Source organism: Lissotriton helveticus, chromosome 6 (genome assembly GCF_964261635.1).
Source record: "Lissotriton helveticus chromosome 6, aLisHel1.1, whole genome shotgun sequence".
Classification (NCBI taxonomy): Eukaryota; Metazoa; Chordata; class Amphibia; order Caudata; family Salamandridae; genus Lissotriton; species Lissotriton helveticus.
In genome coordinates, this window is record NC_136067.1 from 904,860,559 (window position 1) to 904,886,885 (window position 26,327).

Below are 26,327 nucleotides of genomic sequence, written 5' to 3' on the forward strand. Positions count from 1 at the left end.
ATCTCATTAACGTTATTTTTTTCAATCAATGAAGCCTCTTTGTTCTTCCTTTTCAACGCCCAGACTAGGTTACCTTGTGGTGTCTCTTTCACATTTATCATGCATAGTCAAAATCCCATGGCTTGGCCACAGGTAACAGTTCTATCCCAAAAATAGTTTATTATTTTAGCTAATAAAAAACAAATTATCAAACTGAATATTTGATACCTATGAACTGTGTGTATTGCTGAATACTTAAAGCTAGCAGATACAAACTTTAATGTTGACTAATAAGTTGACTGATTCTGCATTTGGTACAAAGGCTTGAGCAGGCAAGATAATCATCCACTTGCAAGAGTTGGTGTACACAGGTCACAAACTTAACTAGCAAGTAAACAACACAATGTTACCATTAGAAGCAGTGTGTTCTGTAGATGTTTCTAACATTTATTTTCTTACAAAAATAGTTTACATTTCTAGACAGTCATCAACTCTTCCCTGTGACTCTGCAGATATGAACTGAAAGTATTTGCTGATGAAGGCTGCTTTTCTAAAAAAAAGTTCCACGTTTTTGCAAAGTCATCCTGTGCCCTGGGCACCCCCCACCTTTTTGCTGAATGGTACTGGTGGTAACTGACTTTGAATGACCCTGGGCTCTGCTTAACCAGGCCCAGGGCCAGTACTATGCTGAAAGAGACACATTTAGAATACAGTGAAAACACCCACATACACTAGGGTACACTATGGTATGGGGTACACCAGTGATTGGCATGACCTACCAGACCCCATTAAATAATAGGGCAGGGGGATTAAAACTACCTAGGAGTCTCCAGTCCACAATAGGGTATGGCAGTTTAGAAGCCAGCAGCTTTTTTTGTACTTGCATGTGTGCACTGCTGAAGCCTAAGGTCAGTTTAAAAGCAGCCCTGGGTGAAAGGACTGCTTAAAAAAAATAATTTGTGCCAAACTCGTCTTTTGTGTTTGGGGCACTTAAAATGGATAACCTACAATGTTTTGGCATATTAGGAACCCCCAGGGTGTCCCAGGGGTGGGAGGGGGGGTCAAGTATTTATAAGGTAGACCCTTATAAAATGAGATATGCCATGGGTTAAGTGAGATTTCATATTTCACTCCCCACATTGTGATAAAGTGCTGTCCAAATTCGACTTTGATGCTAGGGGTACTGTGAAGGGAGGATCTGCAATATTTCTACAGGTTCGGAACCCCCAGTCTCCCCTAGTTGCTCCCTGGGGTGGGGGTCCTGTAGATATAAGCGAAGTACTTAAAAATATGTTTTTATAAGCTCTAGTGCTAAAAAAATGGTCCAGGTCATTTTTCTCATTGGAAATCCCATGCCACATAGGTTAACATGGTAATAGGTTATTAACTAATAACTCCTGATAGGAGAATGATAGAACTTCCATTCAAAGACTTCCCAGAATGGTAGTGCTAAATCCAACAAATTGATATTGTTAAATTTCTCCTAAAATGTACAGACAAGAAGTTATAAGACTTTCTTGGTTGTAATTCCAGATTCAGCCTTCCAGTGGTCTGTCCTGATTAGCCAGGCTGCCTTGAAGAGGTGATAAAGAGCCCCTGTAGTTAACCAGCTCTGTTGGGAGGGCAGCTGCAACACATGAATGCCAGAGCAGGGGAGAGAGTTGTAAACCTTGGTCTTCAAAGAGAAGAAGAGGCATCAGTGTCATTTACAACTTCACTCTTTTGACCATAAAGCCAGAGCTAGGCTTATGGAAGGAATGCACAGATGCATGGGGGAAGAGTCTATGGAAAGTAGCCATCCTAAGGGTGTCTTTAGCCAGCTCTTACCTCCCTGCTGGAAAATCAGCCATTATGAATTTGGAGGATTTGGTGCACTCTGGGACAAAATAATGCCACACTCTACAGGATATGGTCATATCCTTGGGGAGTTGACCTGCTCCCTTTGGTCAGCAGTGACCTCTTGCTTGACCCAGAGAACTTGGAATAAGTATCTGAGAGGGGCAGAGTGACTCAGATCTGCTGCTTGAAACTTAAGAAAGCAAGAAGTTGCGGTGCAAATTCTAAGGTTTGCCCTCTGAAGACTGCACCAGCTGAAACTACAGCCCTGTGCATTACCTTGCTGCAAAAGAACTAAAGAGTGGACTCCCTGCAAGCTACAGGTTAACAGAGCTCACCTGGAACATCACCACCAAGGATCCTCAACATGAAGAACTACCAGTGGATTTGTAAGGGTTGTCCAAGTGGATTGTGGGAACTGAAGTCCTCAACTTTCAAGGACCCTCTTGGAGCTTCCAGACCCTTGGAGTGAGTTTGAGACACTTTAGGACCCCTTGGGAAACTTCAGGAAGAAGTTCAAGAAGTTTGGAGAACTTTGGAGCAACTTTGGAAAAAAGCTCTTTAGGGGGACCGACTCAACCTGGTCAGCCAAGCCGCCAGCCTTCAAGCGCGAGCCATCCAGGTTTGTCCAGTTAAAAGCTCTATAGGTCTGACTTCCAGAGTTTGACCGGGAGTAGAAGAAATCCGTGGCCGGCGAACCCTCACGGAATCCGGCGTGGTGAAGAGCACTGAGAGACTCAGCGAGAAAAAGCTCCAGAAAAGTTTCTTAGTCCGAAGGTAAAAACTGTGGCCAGGACCTATTGTGGTAGTAGTCGCTCAGGGCTCCATCGCGCTCGGCCTGAAACTTTGACTTTGAGCCGGTCTATCCTGACCAGGTATCCCAATATGGTGCTATAAGTTTCTAAGTGTTATATAATGCTAAATCTTTGAAAATTCATATCTCTGGTTACCTATATTGAATTTTTGTAGTTTTGGTGTCATTTTAAAGATACAAATATTTCCATTTGTTATTAATTGGTGCTGGATTTTTATTATGTGTTGTGTCTTAATTATTGACTGAATTGGTGTTTTTAAATGCTTTACATACCTGTCTTTGAAGTTACTCCTGCCTGCTCGCAGCCAAACTACCAAGGGTTGAGCATGGGAATAATTTTCTAAGACCTATTCTGAGCCCTATACTGTGTATTGGCCTTATTGGCAGTGGCAGACCTACATTTGCCTCTACCAATAATCCACTTTCCAACAGCCTTCTTTGGAGATTTTCACATATAACGCTGCTCACAAATATTAGTATTTTTGGTTCGAGTCATTTGGAAACAAGGCAACATGTAAAAGTCTACATATATTTTGCATAAAAGAAAGAAATTCATTTCAAGCTTATTGCCATAATCTCCTTGTTATCTTTTTAGCAGAAAGAAGAAGTAGTGCTTACTGAGGACGAAGAGGCTATCAAATCTTATCTATCAACTAATGAGCCCTTGCCAGCAGAAGTACTAGATCCAATTGTTTCTCCATGGTGGACAAATGAACCTTTCCGGTAAGCCTCATTTCTAAAATACACTTTTGCTTTGTTCAAGAAGAGAAATAAATATTAGCAGTACTTTAATGTGGGGGGGGGCGTGGCTGGCTGCCTAAGATGGCGGTCGTGCTCCGATAGAGCTCCGGTCCTCCTGGGGGGGAATAACTTATCCTGTGCCGTTGCACTGCCTACTGCTGGACTGGAACGTGGGTCCCGGGTCGCTGGAGCCCCCCTGTACTGAAAAATTCCCCGATCGACCTGGAAGATGGTGAGCTGCTGGAGCTACAACCCGAGACCATCCTGACACGAGACGCGGCGGAGTTTGGGCCCCGCTGCGAGGCGCGATCCTGCGCGCTGCTCGGACGGCTGTGGCTGCCCCTGCCTGAAACTGGACACTGGCCAGGCAAAACAAGAAATCCCTGGCTCTGGTTAGCGCTATCCTGCCTGCCCATCGACCGCCGCCAGGGAGCGGCTGCACCCCGTGGAGGACCCCGGCATGAGGTGAAGTACGGGCGTGCGCGGTCGTGCTGGGATCGTTGCCCTGGAATGGCGCACTGAGCTGCGAATTACAAACATTGCACGTGGGACGAGGTGAGGGCACCACGATTATCCCTGGGGGCTGCGCCGTAGAGAGGCTCCTGACTGTGGCCTACCTGCAGCCGGGTGCGGACGGAGACGGGGGCCTGTGTTACAACCGAGCACGCATCTGATAGAGACAGCGGCAGGCGCTGCAGCGCGGGCTCGTACCTGCGACTGAATACCACTGCGGCCTCCCGGCCTCTGCCCACTACGGATCCACCGGCACCCTCGGTCTCTGCTCACTGCGGATCCACCGACACTCCCCCGCATCGCCGAAGCGCCGCCACGCTGCTGGAGACCCTGGTGTGGGGCCGCGCTGACCGTGCGGCTCGGAGGTGGTGCCGCCCTGGAGTTAGAAGCTGGGTGAAGTTGCAGCATAACTGCAGTGGAGTGGCAACGAGGGGGTAAGCCCATTCCTGGATTGATGTGGGGAATAGAGACAGGGTGAGCTCCCGCACTTGCTTTGGCGCCCTAGCCGCGAGATTGCTGAAGGAACTACCACGCCTAGGGGGGACCTTAATCCATGGTGGAAGGACAGGCTAGGTTGCTACAGACTTCTGCCACAGACCTTGAGGGAGTGTCGGCGCATTGCTGTGGGGGTCCAGACTGGGACGGTTCTCTCTTCCCCCCCCACGGTATAGAGTGACTCTGTACAAGCTGCCTTTCTTATTCGCGCCCCCCATTTGCTGGACCTGCCTTTCCGGTGCGGACGGTCTGCATCTACCGGAGGGAACCAAGTGTAGTCTTCCTACGATACGTACCATAGCGTACCTATAGAGACATGCACACGGGCTGGCATTAGACTAATGTGGTACACCAATAGTTATCCCTGTTAGAACATCTGGGCCTGCCTCGCTGATCTCAATGTGGAACCGACTCACACACCCCTGTGGGCGGTCGGACTGAATGGTTGTCGTGTGGATGAGATGGCTTTGCAGGCTGCCGGACGGAGGGGGGCTCTGGCGCAGTTTCCCCCACTTTGAGGATTGCCTTCTCGTGGGATCGCTGGGTCTCCACTACGGCGCTTGCCCTGGCCTCCACTAGTTGGGAACCGGAGTCGTGGGTATATCACTGCCTAGAGCTTCTGATAGATACATCTGCCAGTGGATTCCTCACCTTGTGAATATCCCCCTGCGTCAGCAGCTTCCGGAAATTCTTTTTGTAGCTTCGCGCCGATGTGGACCGACGTCACAGAGGCACGGCATCGCGCGCGACTCCGCTGACGTCACCGACCCCATATTAGGCCCACGCCGACGTGATGACATCAGTTCCCTTTTTTCCGCGTCGTCGACGCTAACGGTTTTCTATGGATCGTCCGTAGCTTTTGCAGTAACTTTGTTACCTTGTATTGTTCGTGTTTCATTGTCTTCTCTTTCGATATGTCTTTGAAGAAGACCAGATTTAAAGCCTGTGGGGAATGTGGCATAACCATGTCCATTACAGATCCTCATGAATGCTGCTTGTGGTGTTTAAGCTCTGACCACGACGTCGAAGACTGCCAGTCTTGTAAGAAGATGACACCTAAGGCCCTAAGGGAAAGAGAAGCTAAGCTTCTTGTGGCGAAGTTTAAAGGAAGTAAGGAGAAGAAAAAATCGAGGTCGCGGACTCGACGCTCGAGGTCAAGATCTCGTTCGAGGTCGCGATCGGAGTCGTCCTCGCTGCATGCTTCGAGATCATCTAAAAAGAAGCATAAGAAGAGGTCCCATGAATCCTGACATCGCTCGAGGAAGGACTCGGGTTCTAAGCCGAAGTCGCAGGTGAAGCTGATTGAGAAGGTGGTGGTATCTTCGGCTTCAGAAGATCAGGACGCCGGGGGTGAGGCGTTGCATGCAAATTCGCCAGGTTCTCCGAGGCAGACGGCGAATCCATCTCCGGTTCCATTACATCCTCCAGATCGGGAGGATGAAGGTGAGGGGGAGATGGTTGGAGAGGGAGAGGCTCAGTTGCCCGAGGGTCTGTCGACTCCGGTGCACCAGCCCGAAGAGGAAGTCGACGTCGTATCGACTCCACGCCCTCAAGAGCAGCCTGGGAGTTCGTACCCAGCCTTCCCGGCTCCAGGTCAGGATCCGACTCATTTCCTTAATGCAATGTTTGGTATATATTCCAGGGCTATGTACCCCTCTGGGGCTCCTGTTGGTCCCACGGGTCCGATGGCGTTTGGTCTGGGTGTTCCACAAACCTATGCACCTGCGCCCTTTATGCCCTTTATGCCGGCTCCGGCGCTGCATTGGCATTTTCCGACGCCGGCGAGGCCTTTGACTCCGAAGCCATCGATGCCGAAGTCGTCGACGCCGAATCCTTCGACGCCGATTCCATCAACCCTGATGCCGAACCCTGAGCGACATCGTGGGATTCTTCCTCATCCGGCGTCGGGATCGGCGCCGGCACCTGCTTCAACGGAGCCGACAGTGGATCCGACGGCTTCGAATGTGAAGCGCAGGTCGAGGCGTGAAGCCCAGAGGCTGATGGAGGAAGAGAGATATCGTGAGGAGAATTTGGAGGAGGGTGAGCTGCAGGAGCCTGAGGACCCATTTGAGGACCTTTCAGTGGCTAGTGGCCTTGAACTGTCCCCTGAGTGGGATTTAGTTTCAGTACCAGATGAACCCTCTAAAGATGTGGCTCCTTACCATGTTGTAATAAAGAAGGCTGCAAGTTTATTGAACATTGCTCTACCTACTGCTGAGTTTAAGTCTAATCTTCTCACTGAGGTCCTTCACTCTCCATCTTCAGTAGCTGAACCATTGCTGCCTTTTAATGATGCCCTAAAGAACCGATTTTAGAGGTTTGGAAGAAACCTGTATCAGCTCCTGCTGTTTCTAGGGATGTTGCCAGGAGGTACAGAGCTGCTCCTGATGACCCAGAATTTTTATCCACTCACGCTCTGCCTGAGAGTTTGGTGGTGCAGGCGGCCTGTTCCAAAAGATCAACGGGAGCTTTTCCACAGGTTCCAGCAGAAAAGGAGTCGAGAAAACAGGATCAGGCTACTAAAAAGGTTTTCTCCTCTGCCAGTATGGCGCTGAAGTCCACGAATGCGACCTGCCTGATGGGGCGTTATATCCACGCCCTGATGGACACTGTAAAACAGTTGGTGCCCAAGATACCAGAGGAAGATAGAAAAGACTTCCAGGAGGTAATCTCTGACACTCAGGCTGCAGCAAGGCAGGTGATTCAGAGTGGATTGGACACGGCAGACTCTGTGGCTAGGGTCATGGGCTCTTCTGTGGCAACGAGGAGAGCTGCGTGGCTGAAATCAAGTGAGTTTTCGACAGATGTCCAGTCTACATTGGTGGATCTCCCATTCGACGGGTCTGGTTTATTTGGCAAGAAGGCAGACGCTGCTTTAGAACGCTTTAAAGACAGCAGGGCAACGGCTAAGTCATTGGGCCTTCAAACCAGGGACACTTTTGGGAGACGTTCTAGAGGATTTTGCAGATCTTCTTTTCGATCCTACAAGATAACGCAGCAGCAGCCGCAGCAGCAGCAAAACACACTGTACAGGTCTTATAGGGGCAAGCAAAGAGCCCGTTCTCGAGGCCGTCAAGCTTCCTCCTCTTCCTCCTCTTCCCCGTCCCAGCCCCCTGCCAACGCAGCAAAGCAGCCCTAGATCTGCCATGCCGGATCATGTGGGTCCAGTGGGGGGTCGGCTTACCCATTTCCTACGAGATTGGGAATTGATTACATCGGATCTTTGGGTTCTCAATCTCGTGGGGAATGTGTATGCTCTTCCCTTTCGGGAGTTTCCCCCAAATTACCCTCCTTGCCAGGGTTATTGTTCGGAGGACCACCTGCTTCTCCTGCAGAAAGAAGTCCTGGCACTGTTCAGAAAAGGTGCGATAGAGGTGGTTCCGGAGCAGGAAAGGGGTCAGGGATGCTACTCCCGGTATTTTCTGATCCCCAAGAAGGATGGCAGGCTTCGGCCAATCCTGGATCTCAGGATCTTGAACCTTTACCTGAAACAGGAAAAGTTCAAGATGCTCACTCTTGCACAGGTTCTTCAAGCGCTGCTGAAAGAAGACTGGATGGTGTCGATCGACTTGCAGGATGCGTATTTTCATATTCCCATCCTGAAGTCGCACTGAAAGTATCTCCGTTTTACGGTTCGGTCGCAACACTACCAGTTTGCGGTCCTTCCGCTTGGTCTTACTACTGCACCTCGAGTCTTCACCAAGGTGATGGCGGTGGTGGCAGCACATCTCAGGAGGTCGGGGATACCTGTATTCCCGTATTTGGACGACTGGCTGATCAAAGCAGAGTCGCCGGGGAAGGTGCTCAATCACCTGCAGGAGACAACTCAGTTTTTGCACAGGTTGGGTTTTTCGATAAATGTACCCAAATCTCACCTGGTGCCCTCCCAGCGTAACCTGTTCATAGGTGCGGTACTGGACACTTCTGTATGCCGTGCATTCCCTCCTCCTCAAAGGATTCGAGACATACAGGAAATGATTCCTTTATTCTACAATGGAGCGGTTGTTCCAGTCCTGAAGGTCCTACGTCTGCTCGGTCTGATGGCTTCTTGCATTCTGTTGGTCAACCATGCACGCTGGCACATGAGGGCACTCCAGTGGTGCCTCCGCAGGCAGTGGTATCAGCACAACGGCGATCTCAGGGAGTCAGTGAGGATCTCCAGAGAGACTGCAGTGGATTTGTCTTGGTGGAGCGTGGAAGGCAATCTGCCACAAAGAAAGCCTTTTCAATTTCCTCCATCGGTGGCCACGGTGATAACGGATGCATCCACTCTAGGGTGGGGTGCTCATATGGGGGACCTGGAGGTCAAGGGTCTTTGGTCTCCAGAGGAAAGGTTGTTTCACATCAACCTACTGGAATTACGGGCGATACGTCTGGCGCTCGAGGCCTTCCTCCCTTCCCTTCGCGTTCGGTCAGTTCAGGTCCTGACGGACAACACAACCACGATGTGGTATGTCAACAAGCAGGGAGGAGTGGGGTCGCAGTGTCTCTGCAGAGAGGCTCTGCGTCTCTGGTCCTGGGTTTGGGACCATCAGATTTGTCTGATGGCAAATCATCTGGCTGGAGTTCTGAACGTTCGTGCAGACAGTCTCAGTCGGCAGTTCTCTGCTGACCACGAGTGGAGGCTTCATCCAGAGGTAGTTCGTCACGTCTTTCGGACGTTGGGAACTCCTCAGGTGGACCTTTTCGCCACTCGCGAAAATGCTCACTGCCTGTCATTCTGCAGCCTCCAGTTTCCGATGCCGGGAACCTTGGGGGATGCGTTTCAGTTGAGTTGGGACTCGCAACTCCTTTACGCGTTTTCTCCCATACCCTTGATTCCTCTGGTTCTGAGGAAAATTCGCCAAGACCGGGCCCAAGTTATATTGATCGCCCCGGATTGGCCAAGAAGGGTGTGGTACACAGACCTTCTCCACCTCTCCTCTCACCCGCTGCTCCGTCTCCCTCACAGGGCAGATCTCCTCTCCCAGATGGAGGGGCAGGTTCTACACCCCCGCCTCCAGACCTTACACCTTCATGCCTGGAGATTGAACGGGGCAACCTGAGTTCCTTTTCTCTCCCACACGATGTGGTGGATGTCATTTTGTCAGCCAGGCGTGACTCCACTAAGTCCATTTCTTCCTATAGATGGTCAAAGTTCGTTGCTTGGTGTGGGGAAAAGTCCATTGACCCTTCAAAAGGGCACGTTTGTCCAATATTCTTCAATTTGCTCTTTCTTTGGCCCAGCAGTGTTTTGCGGTGGCAACTATTAAGGGTTATTTGTCGGCCTTCTCGGCTTTCCTTTGTTTGCCTGACCAGCCCTCTTTGTTTAAGTCACCTATTGTTTTACGATTCATCAAGGGCCTTACCACTAAATTTCCTCCTACTCCTTTTATTGTACCTCAATGGGACTTGAACCTTGTTCTTACATTCTTGATGGGTTCACCTTTTGAACCCTTACACTCATGTCCCTTGAGGCTTTTGTCTTTCAAGACAGTCTTCCTTGTAGCAATTACCTCGGCAAGGAGGGTAAGTGAGCTTCAAGCTCTTAGTTCAAAGCCCCCAGTTTTTATCCATTCATGCTGATCGAATAGTTCTTAGGACCAGGGCTGCTTTTCTGCCGATGGTGGTAACTCCTTTCCACCTGGGGCAATCCGTTACCCTCCCTACCTTTTATCCTCCCCCTCACCCTTCCAAGGAGGAGGAGCGGCTTCATTGCTTGGACCCTAAGAGGGCGGTGAGCTTCTACCTGGACAGGACAAGGGAGTTCAGGTTGGATGACCAGTTGTTCGTTGGATTTGCTGGCTGCAGGAAAGGAAGATCTGTGCACAAGCGCACGGTCTCAAGATGGATAATTTTATGCATCAAGATCTGCTACTCCCTGGCGGGTAAGGAACCTCCACAGGGTATAAGGGCTCATTCCACTAGAGCTAAGTCTGCAACATCTGCTCTTTCTAGAGGTGTGCCTGTAGAGGACATTTGCAGAGCCGCGACTTGGGCCTCCCTCCACACTTTCGCATAGCATTACTGCTTGGATACCGAGGTGAGGAGGGACGGCCACTTTGCGCGTTCTGTCCTCCAAGATTTCTTGGTATAGAAGAGTGGACACCCTCCTCCGGGAGTGGGGACTGCTGTGGGAATCTATTCACAAGGTGAGGAATCCACTGGCAGATGTATCTATCAGAATAACAAGTTACTTACCTTCGGTAACACTTTTTCTGGTAGATACAGTATCTGCCTGTGGATTCCTCACTGACCCACCCGCCTCCCCGTGGTCCACTCTTTCATACCATGTTTATTGTATATATATATATATATATATATATATATAGATATATATATTGTAAAAGGAAATGTTTATTACATTTTGCTTTTTCTCATTGTTTTCGCACTATGTGTGTTATCTGAGCATTGTGTACTGTGTATACTATGTATTTTTCTACTGTCATTGGTCCGTCCGTGTGCCTCGAAGGCACGGAAAAAAGGGCGGAACTGATGTCATCACGCCGGCGTGGGCCTAATATGGGGTCGGTGACGTCAGCGGAGTCGCGCACGATGCCGTGCCTCTGTGACGTCGGTCCACGTCGGCGCGAAGCTACAAAAAGAATTTTCGGAAGCTGCTGACGCAGGGGGATATTCACAAGGTGAGGAATCCACAGGCAGATACTGTATCTACCAGAAAAAGCGTTACCGAAGGTAAGTAACTTGTTCATCGCAAACACTCATCCTGATATCCACGGAAACGAGCTGGGACTGAACTTGGCCTAGGGTCCGCAACATGGGCAGGAATCGGACGAAGATACTGAAGGGCCAACAAGGGACTGACCCCCTACCCCATGGGACTAAACTTACTAGTCGTCCCCCCTCGCCGGAAACAGCTTCCAAGGATCGTACTGACGGAACACCTGATATACTAGACCTTATACTTAAAGAGATCCGGGACTCTTGGTCGGCGCTCGAGCTGCAGATAGGGACTCTTACCACTGGGCTGACGCTACTCAGGGCAGACCATGGCAAGCTAGCTGACACAGTTAAAGAGCACGGACAATCTATCGCTGACCTCACAGCCAAGGTCGCGGACCACTCATCTACTATCAAAGAGCTACAACAGATGATGACGCTTATGGATAGGGTGGAGGATGCAGAGGGCAGGAATAGACGCAATAATGTACGCATTATTGGTCTGCCGGAACGCAGCGGGGGTAGTAGGGCAGCAGAATTCATGGAACAATGGTTCAGAAACCACATAGCCCCTGAGGGCCTCTCCCCATATTTCTGCGTTGAAAGAGCCCATAGGATCCGGACTGGTCAGCCCAGACCCGGCGCACCACCCCGCCCCCTGATAGTTAAAATCCTAACTTACAGGGACCGCGACACACTACTCCAGAAGGCGAGGGAAAAGTCGCTCATCCAATTAGAAAATCATCGTATATCATTGTACCCCGACTACACCGTTTTAGTGCAGAGGCAGAGATAGCATTAATTTATTTATTTTTATTTTGAAGGTCTTATATAGCGCGAACAAGATCCTTGCGGATATCAGAGCGCTTTACATTTAATCAGGGTGGGTATACAAACAAATAAATGTAGGTACAACCAAGATACAAAATACATAGTGCAGGATACAGGAACAACATAAAACCTTTGCATTAGGCCGCGGTCAGCGCGCATACCTAGAACGACTGGGAGAAACCTTGTCAAAGTAGGTGTTAATGGAAAGGAGGTGCTTGGACCCCGCGATACCTTGGTCTATGAGTGGGTGAGTTTCGCCATGAGCAATGCTTTCAAATCCTTTTTGAAAGAGGCGGTAGAGGCATTTAGTCTAGTTTCTGGGGGCAGTGAGTTCCAGATCCTGGGCGCCATCCCCGAGAAGGTTCGTTCATAAGTTTTCTTCCTGTTGAATCTTTGGGGTTTCAATAGCAGGTTTTCAGCATTTCTTGAGGCTCCTGTCCCACCCGAGATTGTCAACTTCTGAGCGAGGTAACTGGGTGCTTTGTGGTGCACGGCCTTATTGGTCAAGCATGCTATTTTTAGGTGAATTCTGGCTTCGAACGGTAGCCAATTCAAGGCTTTTAAGTCTGGGGAAATATGGGAGCTTCTCTTAGAACCAGTGACGAGTCTTGCTGCTGCATTTATTGAGGCTCTTATGGGGGCTGTTGTCGCTTTAGGGAGGCCACAAAAAAAGAAACACTTCCGTACTCCACCGTCGGGATAACTACCGCTTGAACTGCCAATTCGAAATTGTTTGCTGGTAAAAATTGTTTCAGCTTCCTCAGTGTGTTTATCTGGAAGTTTGCTCCCTTTGTAGCATTACTAATGTGTTTCAGCATAGTTAGGTTGCTATCGAAAGTTATGCCTAGGGATTTAGCGGAGTCTACAATGTTAGGTTGAACGTTGAATGCAGTAATATGTTTGATCAGGTCTTGCATCATGGGTACTTTGGTGGGTGGGGCTATAAGGAGGAATTCATTTTTTTGAGCGTTCAATTTGAGATGGTTTTCTGCCAACCATATCTGGGTGTTCCTGAGCGTGGTATTGAGCACTTTGATAACTTTTAAGGACTGAATCTTGAGATAGAGTTGTGTGTCGTCAGCATACATATGATATTTAACGTTAGACGCATGAAGCAATTCAGTGAGAGGTTCCAGGAAGAAGTTAAACAATGTCGGAGATAGTGAGGAGCCTTCTGGGACCCCCAGCGTGACTGGTACTGGATTTGACAGCACTGTTGACCTTGTATTTTTGCGTTCGAAAGCGCAACTCAAATATGCTTTACTGTATCCTGCTCGGCTGAAAGTTATCCACGACGAAAAGACTCACTTCTTCGAAAGCCCGGCAGATGCCGAAGAGTGGATGGATTTCATGTGTATTGGTTCTAGCCAACTCAGCCCCTCGGACCTTTCTTCACAGGAATCAGGTGTCCTTCCGAAGCGGACCTCTCATCGATCTCAGACCTCCAACAGGAACAGCAGAGGCACTGGACCCTCACGGGAAGAACAACGCATGATCAGGAGGGAGCCATTGCCGTCGCTGGTGCCTTCCGTGAAGACCCCAACAAACTCCATACGGATTCAGAGGATAGCACGCTACACTCAGACTCTGAACATAGCATAACTCTTTTCTCCACAATCACGCCACGGGCAGCTGATGATATAATTGATGACTGATCGGGGATGAGGAGTTAATTAGACTCTGAGAACTGCTATAATGATGACATACAGACAGGGCGGAATCAACGCCCTGGAGCCTGGCATATCCTTTTTTTCTACTTGATCAATATGGGTCCTGTGCATGTTATTATTATGACTGGTACTGTTTTCTAATTTAAATGCCTAAAAGATTTGGTACAACGATATAGATTATGCAGCCTTATATAGTACATATTGGGTTTAACACTTGTGGGGCTCCGGAATTATCCTACCCATACCCGGCAGAGACTGGAAGATGGTCTTTGGCGCCTCTGGTTACAACACCCCCCCGGGGGAAAAGTCCCTTAGAGCTGTTGGATCACGGACCTTTGTATGAGTAGGACCACATCTATGGACAGCTACCCCCCCTATTGGCGTATGCACCGTTATTTGTTATGCATTGTTTGTACGATGTTGTTGGGCACCGCGTAGTTTGAGCGTGGCGCCAAGTCCTGTTGATGTTTTTCGGGGAGGGGTACTTCTGGCCGGCTGTGATATATTGCCTCACGTGTGGGGGAACCGCACACTACACACAGGAACATTCCAAGAACTGTTAGTACGGTAGGGTCTTATAATTTACTTACTTGGAATGTACGAGGGTTGGGGGCAATCCAGAAACATCATCTTATTCATGCTTATCTCCTCAGACATAAGACACAGATTGCGTTCCTCCAGGAATCCCACTTGACCGAGTCTGAGACTCAAAAATGTGCAAAGAATGGAGGGGGCAGATTTACTCTACTAATTACTCTGCTTTTGCTAGAGGTGCCACGATCTGGGTGCGCCAGAATGCAGGGTTGATGACCAAGGAAGGTATATTCTGGTGAAAAGCACACTGGACGGCTCCTTGGTGGTCCTCGGCAGCGTCTATGCGGCCAATTTTGAACAAGAGCGTTTTTTACACCGCTTGGGAGCGGCACTGGTCGATTGGGACGCTATCCCTTGGGTACTGGGAGGGGACTGGAATGCTATATTAGATACTACCCTAGATAGGTCGCACCTGCCCCTTCAGGGCACGAGCGTTGGCAAACTGGCTGAACACTTCCTAACTTGGGCTACGGGATGGTCACTCACTGACACATTGCGATGCCTCTACACTACCCACAAGGAATATTCCTATTCACACAGTCTCCATATCAGAATTGATAGATTCCTCTGTTCCAGGTCCATCACCACCCAAACTCAGCACTCCACATACTTAGCAAAAACCTTCTCCGTCCACAGCCCTTTACAGCTCACACTCGGTTGGGGTAGGGTGCCTACCCCTGTGCCCACCTGGAGGCTCCATCCACAATTACTAGAAGACGCTCCCTTTCGCACAAGTCTTTCCAACATTATCACTAACTACTTAGCCGAAAATTGGGGCACAGCCTCCTCTAATTGAATTGAATGGGACGCTCTGAAAGTGGTGGTTAGTGGGGGCCAGGCAGGAAATACACCAACGCTTAAAGGATATAGAACAACGCTTGGATGTACTTGAACTGGAGGCTGTGTTGGATCCAAGCAAACAAGAGGGGCTGCAAGCCGCCCACATAGACCATGCGGACATGTTAGAGACACTACAGACTGTGGACCACCGTGCATTCCTTCAACTAAAACACACAGAAGCAGATAGGTCAGGTCAACTACTTTAGTGAGGGATAGACCAGATCAGCCGACTGTAACTAGTGTCCGTACACCTGAGGGACACATGGTTCACACACAAAGTGAAATAAACAATGCCTTTTATGATCATCTTGAAGAGCTTTATGCACCACCTGCTCCTATGGATGACCACTCTATCGAGGAGTTTTTGCAGGATCTCCCCTTTCCGGTGGTATTAGATGAGATGCGTAAAGTCATAGACGGCCCAATAACTCAACAGTAAACCGGAGCCGCAATTAAAGGTCTGAATCGCAACAAAGCGCCTGGCCTTGACGGACTCCCGGTTGAGTTCTACCACACCTTCTCAGAGACCGTGATCCCAACACTGGAATCGGTGTACGAGGTCGCCTTTGAGACAGGTCACTTACCGACTTCCACAATGCAAGCGCTGGTTACATCGATACCTAAACCGTGGCGGGATAACACTGAGTTGGCTAATTATAGACCCCTTCTCCCTGCTAACCACAGAATACAAAATCTTAAGTAAGGCCCTGGCCAATCGCATACAGCCATTTCTTAATGCACTCATACACCAGGACCAATGTGGGTTCCTACCGAACAGAAGCACTTCCCTAAAAAACGACGGTTACACTATGTAATGACGGCCACCCCCTCCGCATACCCGTCGGCGGGATGCATAGCACAGGATTTTAGACAGACCTTTGATTCTCTCTGCTGGGAATTCATGTTCGCGATGCTGCAACGGTTTGGGTTCCCGGATACGTACCTGAAATGGGTGTGATTATTGTATACATCCCCCATGGCCAGGGCACGCACTGGCCAGTACATATCAAAACAATACACAATTCACAGGGGCACACGGCAAGGGTGCCCACTGTCCCCCCTGTTGTTTGTGTTGGCACTAGAACCCCTGGCCATAGCTTTGCGACGATCAGCGAACCAGCTTGGTATCCCCATTAATGGTGGTGACCATTTGCTCTCCATCTACGCTGATGATATACTTCTCTTTCTGCGAGATCTGAAAGCAGATAATGCCCCGCTACCTGATCTATTTGCCACTTTTGCACACCTGTCGGGTTTGACTATAAACCCCAGGAAGTCGACAGCCTACTTCTTCCAGGAAATACCGTACCCCCTTAACTTGCAGTTTGGCGACTATAACTTGCCAGTGGCCCCTTACACCTTTAAATACCTAGGTATTCATTTATACAGAAGGCAGGCAGATCAGATTGAAGGCAACATAATGCGAGCTATAACGGCCGCTCGGGCCAGTGTAGCCTTCTGGACCTTTCTGCCGTTGTCGGTGATGGGGAGAATCGCCATATCGAAAATGGTGATGTTGCCTCGTCTTTTATATTATTTCGTGAACCTGTCTGTGATCCTTCCACAGTCCATCTTTAACACATTGAATACTATACTGGTGAATCTCATCTGGGGCACTGGCCGCAGACGAATAGGCCTGGGCAGTTGCAACTGGAGACCCAGAGTGGCAGCCTGGGTGTCCCTGACTTCAGAAGTTATTACTATGCCAGTCAACTCCAATGGCTTTCCTTTTGGATGGCAGGGAGGAATCTGCAGGAGATTGGGTTCACGCCTCAGAAGTTGGATCGGGGCCAACTACACTCTTTACTATTGCCAACAGCCAAGATTCCCGTAGATTACCCTCCCCTATTAAAAACAGTATTACACTGCTGGAGGAAGGCACTGTCATACACTTCTACGGCAACCCCTTACGCCCCTAACATCCCCATCCTGGGGCTCCCCACACCAAAAGGTAGACTTACGAGGGCCAGGATACAGGACTAGACAGATAGTGGAGTGGAGGATGTCGGGGCGTTCTTCGGAGATGGTGTCCTACTTGATCACAACTCCTTTGTGCAGGCTACAGGCGCACCCCCGTCTGTACTTACTGCATGCCACAGTGACACATTACATTAAGAACACATGTGCCCAGCAATGGACGGAACCCACTCAGTATAACCTGGTACAACTCTTATACTATATGGGACATGGGGGGCAGCTGGTTCGGTGGCTGTATACTGGTGTCCGAGCGCATGCAGCGATCACACTCACCTCATTGAGGGCAAAAGGGTCTGGGGATGCTGAGGTTGAACTCACTGATAAGGCTGGAAATGTATGCTGGAACACCCTAAGAAGGTATCGCGTAACGTGAAGCTGAAGTTCATACAATAGATGATTCTCTATAGATCATACCTTACTCCTAAGAGACTTCACCGCATGTTCCCGGACTCCCCTCATTGCTGCCCCCGCTGCAAAGGAGATGAGGCAGACTTCCTGCATATGTTATGGTCTTGTCCCTGTCTCCGATCCTATTGGGGGGGGTGTGCCACACTCTGAATACAGTCACGCAGTTACTGGACCCAACTGACACTTTGAACTGCCTTATTGGTCTTCGTAAGCGCTCAGGAGTACAGAATGTACGGCTAAAAGTTCTAGACCTTGCCCTTATATTGGCGGTACGAGCTCTCACCATGAGGTGGAAATCCCCCAGATGTCCCACGATATCCATTTGGCAGGCTGACTTGCTCCAGTGGGGAAGAGCAGAGGGTTCAGCTCTTCGTAAAGAAGAAGAGAGGGGATTGAGGACACAGCCTATCTCATTGGAGTGGGAAGCTATGCTGATTAACTTGGAATCAATAGATTTAGTACCCCCACAAGATGCCCCGACACCATAGCGCTACATGTCACCGTGTAGCTCCCTAACCTCGGACTTTATGACCTAGCCAGCAATTTATATCACAAGGGGGCTACAACCTGTGGGGTGCGCAGTTTATAATGATTTCCATTGATTACTTTGGCCTTGAGAGAACGACTGGCCAGAAGGGGGAGTGGGGGGTTAGGGTGGGGGGAGTTGGGGTTACACAGGTTCTAGTTGTTCGCTTAAAATATACAGGACTAAGAGGCATATTATAAAGCCTGGGCGATAAAATTATCACCGCTTTTTCTGCAGAAAACTACTGATAAAGCGGCGATAATGGGCTTGATAATATGCTCTATGGAATTCCAATCGAAGCCCATGTTAGATGTGAAGACATCTAACATGGGCTTCGATTGGAATTCTATAGAGCATATTATCAAGCCCATTATCGCCGCTTTATCGCCAGTTTTCTGCCGATAAAGCGGCGATAATTTTATCGCCTAGGCTTGATAATATGCCCCTATGTGTTTGATGTATCCTATATCGAGCCCTTTCAGCTTATACTGTCAACAGGATTACTTGAGACCATGGTCATTGGTATTGTAACTTACATAGAACGATATACGAGGAATCTGTATACACCATATGCAATGTAACTACTATAAAAGGAAAAAGATTGCCTCTGTATAATTTTATTGCGTTGTATACGATAATGAAGTCATCAATAAAGTCTGTTAAAAAAAAGCAGTACGTTAATATGTTTTGTTGAAATTGATTTAATCTAATTCTGTGTAGTGCACAATTTATCAAATTATTATATATTCCATTAAATGAAGACAACCTGCTAGACCCTATCTGTGCCCTTTGCTCTTGGATTCAGGAATGTAAGATTTTGGATGTGAGCAATACAAAAAAGTGATGGGTGGAAATCTTGAATACACGTTTAGGTTCAAGTTCAAGTTTATTATGAATTTTGGAACTCGTTCGAGGTCCACATAACATAAAAGAAACAATTAATGCAATACAAATTTAATAAAATTCAATTTCAGATTTCAAAACAGTACATTTCATTTACTAGAAAGAAGAAGTCTTTGCGCTTCATTTACTGAGCAAACTGCTAAAAAGAGGCTTTAAAAAACGACAATGAAAGACAAGCTACCTAGGGCATATAAAAACTACATGGTTTAAGTCGTAAATACCGTTGATGCATAGTGCACATATTCATTATTCAATGGTGAGTTATTCCCAAGCCCCATTTACACATTTCAAGGACAGAATTTTGGGGCATATTATCAAGGGATTTATCTCCGCTTTTTTGGCTTTAAAAGCGACAGAAAGCGGAGATAAAATGATCTCCCTATCAGCAACAGGGTGCTAACACGCAAATTCGCATGTTAGCACCCTTTTTCTCTACGCTTCCCCTTGCATCTCTAATGAGAAGCAAAGGGGGCGTTCCAGAGAAAAATAATAGGAGAAATGTTGTTAAGCGACATTTCTCCTATTATCAAGGACTTCGCTAACCCTGTTAGTGATAAAAAAAGCCGCGCTAAACGCGGTTAGCGCTGCTTTTTTTACACCTGGTATTTTCCTGACTTAGCCATGATATCCTATGGAAGGTGGATATCTTGGCTAAGTTTGTGAGCGCCTATAATCAAGCTAATGCCAAACTCCGAGAGATTATCGTTGGTTTTCCAGCGATAATCTCTCATTTGGCAGTTAGCTTGAGGATTTTTATCACTTCTGAGATAAACCTTGCTGATAGCAAGTTATCTCTGCGATAATTTCCGGCGATGCTTAGCGTTAAAAAATGTGTTGCTAAGCCTCGTTAGCAATAAATATCGCTAATCGTTGGAAATAAGCCCCATTATTCTTATTAAGAGAAATAATCGGCGAATTTTATGTTCGACATTTCAAGTCAGAAAAGGCTGAGGCCTTTTCAAAGTATAGGAAAAGACAATAAAATTATATTTTTCCTTTTTTTGAGCAGGCAGCAATGTCAACACCTGTAATAATGCTGCATATCTGTTCTTTCAATAGACCTTTTAACTACAGCATTGATATCTCTTCTAATATATCCTTTTTAATTGTAAACATCCTTAAGGTGCAAGAAAGTTTCTGTAAAAAAACAGACCTTTCACCAGGGTCGGACTAGGACAAAAAAAATTGCACTAAAATAAAAGTGTCCCTCCATTAACAAAGCAGATATATTAAAATAAGCAGTAATACTAGGAAAATCAACAGTAAAAACAGCCGACCTGGCCCTGAAATCGGCCCACACACTGATCTTTCAGACTAGTCAACCAGGCCCTGCCTGATTGCCCTATAGCAAACAACACAAAATCGATGGACGGAATGCAGAACAAATCAAAGCCTTCACCCCCAGTCAAGAGATCTGGGTTAAATGCATCAATCTTTTGCTCACCATGCCACCCCAGTTTAGACCTGGCCATATGCAAATCAGTCTTGACCCTGTGCCTCATGGGAACAGTCCAGCCCGAACTGCCAAGCCAGGTCCTCCCTGGACTGGAAGCAAGCATCCTTGGAACCGGATTCAGAGTTTCACCCCTCTTCAGCCATGTTTGCTCGATTCCAGTGGCACAGTGAGCCCAGGACCCACGTTTGGGCATACCTGGCGCACTTAGGGCGAGAAAGCAAAAAACACACAATTGATGGACGGAATGCAGAACAAATCAAAACATTCAACCCCAGTCAAGAGATCTGGTTTAAATCCATCATTCTTTTGCTCAATATGCCACCCCAGTTTAGACCTAGCCATATGCCACAGGGTCAAGACTGATTTGCATATGGCCAGGTCTAAATTGGGGTGGCATGGTGAGCAAAAGAATGATGGATTTAACCCAGATCTCTTTACCACGATTCTTTTCTTTTAAGTTACTAGAAGTGTTTTATTCCCAAACTTCCTTTGAAATGTGTTTTCTTCCTGTAACTATTCCCAATAAAATCAGTCCTTTGCTGTTTGATGTATTCAATTTTAGAAAGTGACTGAGTGTGTACTGTTGGATACATATCTGACGTTTTTGCAAGCCCTTAGGAGTCAAGTCAAAAATAACAATATCTTCTGCTTACATTAAACAGGGAATCACACGATCTCTTATTTTTTGGGCATCGCCACAATAAATATTTAAACCCATGGGTAATTCATGTATATAAAGCGGGAACAAAAGGGGTGAAAACCCTGTCTTTGGCCATTGTAATAGGTACCCTAGTTGAGAGATCTTGGCCACCCCCTAGTAATACCCGACACCAGGTGGTTGAATGCAGAGCTATGATTAATCTTATAATGTTCAAAAGGTATTCCTAGACTCAGTAGTTTGTTCCATAAAATGTGTCTATATACTCTGTTGAATGCTGTACTAAAATCTATTAAATCAGTTTAAACTTATTGACTAATGGGTGGTTACTTATTTTTCAGTTATTAGTTGTAACATAGCTATATTATCTAGTCTGCAACCATTTTTTTCTGAACCCAGCTTGTTCTACGGCATTTATCTTTTCTTTAGCTACCCATTCCTTTAGGTGTTCATGAATACATTTTGCTAAAATCTTGCCAACCAAATCAAGTACGCTTATCTGCCTATAATTCTTTAGGGAATTTTGCATTCCCTTTTTCTAAAATGGAACAATACTGTTCTAGGACCATGATTCAGGAAGAAATCCATGAGCATAACAAAAACTAAATATAGGAGTTAAAAAGATTGACCAAAGAGAAGCCTCCATATTTACGGAGATAGGAATTTTGTCTCGTCCCATAGCACCTGAAGATCTAGCACCCCAAATTAAACATTTAAAGAGCGGGGGCCAGAGGTGGACTTGTTGACTGCAGAGCAGGAGACAGTTAATGATACGGGATCGGAGACACCAGAATTTGCCATATATAATTCCAGTATATATAATGAATCCAGTCCCTTTCTCAAACTGGGATTGGCATCCACCTCACCCTATTGCCACATCCCCCTGCAAAAATCGTTCAAAATGTCTTAGTATCTTTAGCTATCGCTATCTTACATAATTCAATCCCTTAATGGTTTCTATGCAGCTTCTTCTGGGGTGATCTTAATCTTGCTCTCCTTCTTTTTAAAAGATTAATTATTTTATTCCTTTCATCAGAAAAAAAAGATACTGGGGCATATTACCAAGGGCATTATCGCCGCTTTAGCGGGAATTTTTCCCGCTAGAGCGGCGATAATTTAATCGCCCTATTACCTAGCTGTCGCTAACACCAGTTAGCGACAGCTAATAGGCGATAGCGGGCATTTAGGGGCCCACTCCGCATGTCAGCGATGATTATCGCTAATGACATGCAAAGTGGGCGTGCCAAGATGTTAGCGACTGGAAACAGTCGCTAACATCGCTATCCCTTATTACCAACTTTTGGAAATAATCGCGCTCAGCGCGATTATCTCCGAAAGCTAACGCCTGCCCAGAGCAGTTCTTAGCCATGTTATCCAATGGAAGGTGGATAACATGGCTAAGAGCATTGTCACGATAATGCATGAATATCGCTGATTTTACAGCGATATTCATGCTTTTCCCACGATTTTTACCGCTTTTGAGATAAACCTTGATAATATAAAGGTATCTCAGCGGTAAAAATCGTCAGAGCGCGGCGATATTTTAATGCCCGCTAACCAAGCTTAGCGATAATTATCGCTATAGCTTGGTAATATGCCCCAGGGTCTTTAAACTAATCATAAGTATAGGAGAGGAGTGTTTCCTTTGTTGTTTATTAGAAACTTAAGAGTCAAGCTTACCCAATTGAATTGTATCCGTTGGTCCAGGTGCAAACTGTAAATATCGGATGTAATTTCAATCAGCCTATCCTTTAGATCTCTTAATTTTGAGTTATTTCAGGATGTCCTCCCATTTTTCCTGTTGAAATGTATTATATCAATCTTAATATTCCAAGCACTCACTCCATCTACTTGAAGATCCAAGTGAAATGAGAGTATCTTAGGGTCACTGTAATAATTGTCGCTTGTATTCATATGGAAGGGTAAGGGTAAAAAGGAATAGGAAACATTTAGATAGTCTATAAGGGAAGAACCCAAATCAATGTGTGTGTGTATATATATATATATATATATATATATATATATATATATATATATTTATATATATATATATATATATATATATATATATATATATATATATATATATATATATATATATATATATATATGCAAAAAAGAAGGAGAGAACTCTGGGTAGTTCTCAAGTATAGGTGGAAAGCAGCCCCTGTTAGAGCACTCTCAACACCAGCGACACTCTAGATCTGCTCACCTCAAATGTCTGTTTTTCTATCAAAGTTTTTAAGCATAGCATTAGCACAGTGCTATCCACGCCGAGGTAGAAAATAACAAAGTCTTTTGCGATTTATACAGCAAAGTCTTTAAGCATAGAGCTAGTACAGTGCTGTCCTTGCCGAGCTGTAAAATTACAAAAGCCATTTATCACTCCAGGCACAATATTACAGCTTTGAATTAGCGAAATACCAACTCAAGCCAACCTGAAATGAGTAAAAGCAACCCCTGACACAGTGTTTCGCTCTAATTAGAGCTCTTCAGAGAGGTATAGCTTTGTCCAGACACAAGGGAACACCCAGTATTAACTAGTACAGTGCGTCACTCTATGCCTGAAAGGGTTTGTTTTGACTTAATACTGGGTGCTCCCTTGTGTCTGGACAAATCTATACCTCTCTGAAGAGCTCTAATTAGAGCGAAACACTGTGTCAGGGGTTGCTTTTACTCTTTTCAGGTTGGCTTGAGTTGGTATTTCACTAATTCAAAGCTGTATTATTGTGCCTGGAGTGATGAACGGCTTTTGTAATTTTACAGCTCGGCATGGACAGCACTGTACTAGTTCTATGCTTAAAGACTTTGCTGTTTAAATTGCAAAAGACTTTGTCATTTTCTATCTCTGCGTGGATAGCACTGTGCTAATCCTATGCTTAAAATCTTTGCTAGAAAAACAGACATTTGAGGTGAGCAGATCTCGAGTGTTGCTGGTGTTGAGAGTGCTCTAACAGGGGCTGCTTTCCACCTAAACTTGAGAACTACCCAGTGTTCTCTCCTTCTTTTTTGCATAATTTATGCGTCTCTCTATGCCTGAAAGGGTTTTGTTTTGACTTAATACTGGGTGCTCCCTTTTGTCTGGACAAAGCTATACCTCTCTGAAGAGCTCTAATTAGAGGGAAACACTGTGTATGGGGTTGCTTTTACACATTTCAGGTTGGCTTGAGTTGGTATTTACCTAATTCAAAGCTGTAATATTGTGCCTGGAGTGATAAATGGCTTTTGTAATTTTACAGCTCGGCAAGGATAGCACTGTACTAGTTCTATGCTTAAAGACTTTGCTGTATAAATTGCAAAAGACTTTGTCATTTTCTATCTCGGCGTGGATAGCACTGTGCTAATCCTATGCTTAAAAACTATGATAGAAAAACAGACATTTGAGGTGAGCAGATCTAGAGTGTCGCTGGTGTTGAGAGTGCTCTAACAGGGGCTGCTTTCCACCTAAACTTGAGAACTACCCAGAGTTCTCTCCTTCTTTTTTGCATAATTTATGTGTCACTCTATGCTTGAAAGGGTTTTGTTTTGAATTAATACTGGGTGCTCCCTTGTGTCTGTACAAAGCTATACCTCTCTGAAGAGCTCTAATGAGAGCGAAACACTGTGTCAGGGGTTGTTTTTACTCATTTCAGGTTGGCTTGAGTTGGTATTTCACTAATTCAAAGCTGTAATATTGTGCCTGGAGTGATAAATGGCTTTTGTAATTTTACAGCTCGGCAAGGACAGCACTGTACTAGTTCTATGCTTAAAGACTTTGCTGTATAAATTGCAAAAGACTTTGTCATTTTCTATCTCGGCGTGGATAGCACTGTGCTAATCCTATGCTTAAAAACTTTGATAGAAAAACAGACATTTGAGGTGAGCAGATCTAGAGTGTCTCTGGTGTTGAGAGTGCTCTAACAGGGGCTGCTTTCAACCTAAACCTGAGAACTACCCAGAGTTCTCTCCTTCTCTTTTGCATATTTTATGCCTTACTCTATGCCTGAAAGGGTTTTCTTTTGACTTAATACTGGGTGCTCCCTTGTGTCTGGATAAAGCTATATCTCTCTGAAGAGCTCTAATTAGAGCGAACCACTGTGTCAGGGGTGCTTTTACTCATTTCAGGTTGGCTTGAGTTGGTATTTCACTAATTCAAAGCTGTAATATTGTGCCTGGAGTGATAAATGGCTTTTGTAATTTTACATCTCGGGAAGCACAGCACTGTACTAGTTCTATGCTTAAAGACTTTGTTGTATAAATTGCAAAAGACTTTGTCATTTTCTATCTCGGCGTGTATAGCACTTTGCTAATCCTATGCTTAAAAACCTTGATAGAAAAACAGACATTTGAGGTGAGCAGATCTAGAGTGTCGCTGGTGTTGAGAGTGCTCTAACAGGGGCTGCTTTCCACCTAAACTTGAGAACTACCCAGAGTTCTCTCCTTCTTTTTTGCATAATTTATGCTTCACTCTATGCCTGAAAGGGTTATGTTCTGATATATATATATATATATATATATATATATATATATATATATATATATATATATATATATATATATATATATATATATATATATATATTTTGCTGGAATATCATTATCAAGTCTCCCATTCACAATTTGGCACTCAACCTTGCTTAATTGCTCCAGACGTATACTGCCATGGGAATAATTTTTTATTTTATCTGATAACATCGTCCTACCCAAACAATGTTTTTACGATTTCCTAATTCAACAATCTCTACTATAAAAGAGAACAGTGATTCAATCAGATGTAAAAAAAGAAAGCTGAGCCAGGAGGGGTGTATATAATCACTTCAAGGAAAATGTTTCAAACTTTTTATAACATTAGGCTAGGTTAGAAGAATGGATGTGAAGTCTATAAGACCAGGCACAAATATAGAAAAAATAGCGATCCCCCCACTTGCATGACCCCTTTTGGAGGGGATTGGCAGACAATTTAGCATATGAAAGTTTCTAACTTGGAAGATTCTGGTTGACCAGATGTAAGGGGAGTCCGGTTCTGCAGCCCTGGTAGGAGTTCAGTCAGGACACAAGTTCCGTCACCATCCACAGCAATATGTCTATTCTGTGGTGAACTTCCACCTGGCCTGCAGAGGCCCCTAGCTTTAATACCCTTACTGACATCAAGTGAAGCTTCTAGAAAGTCTCGCACCTTCTTCATCGGAAAAAATCGAGCTGGCTCGTACAACTTTGCGTTAAGGCCAAGACAGTGGCTGGCCAAGCCCTGTATTTTGGCTTCGAGGAGGAGTTGCACATTCCACAGATAATATCTAGTACACTCTGGTCAGTGAGAAGCGAAAAACAAGTGAGCAGCAAAAAATGCCCTCCCCGCCTTGTGAAGCACAGAAAATGGCAACAGTTGAGAAAATGGAGTCAGTTATGCAAGCATTGTCATGCACATAAAGAAGCTTAAAGAAGAGCAA

General features: G+C 46.1%; 1 protein-coding gene across 5 annotated transcripts in view; it reads left to right on the forward strand.

Annotated features, from left to right (window-relative positions):
* AK9 (adenylate kinase 9) overlaps positions 1–26,327 on the forward strand; it is a 1,611,121-nt gene that overhangs the window by 925,476 nt on the left and 659,318 nt on the right. For 4 of the 5 annotated variants that reach the window (XM_078648533.1, XM_078648537.1, XM_078648536.1 and 1 more), the window contains one exon: positions 3,225–3,352. In XM_078648533.1, the coding sequence (XP_078504659.1) occupies positions 3,225–3,352 (128 nt within the window). The remainder of the gene's footprint in view (positions 1–3,224; positions 3,353–26,327) is intronic. The other variant, XM_078648534.1, reaches the window with a different exon arrangement.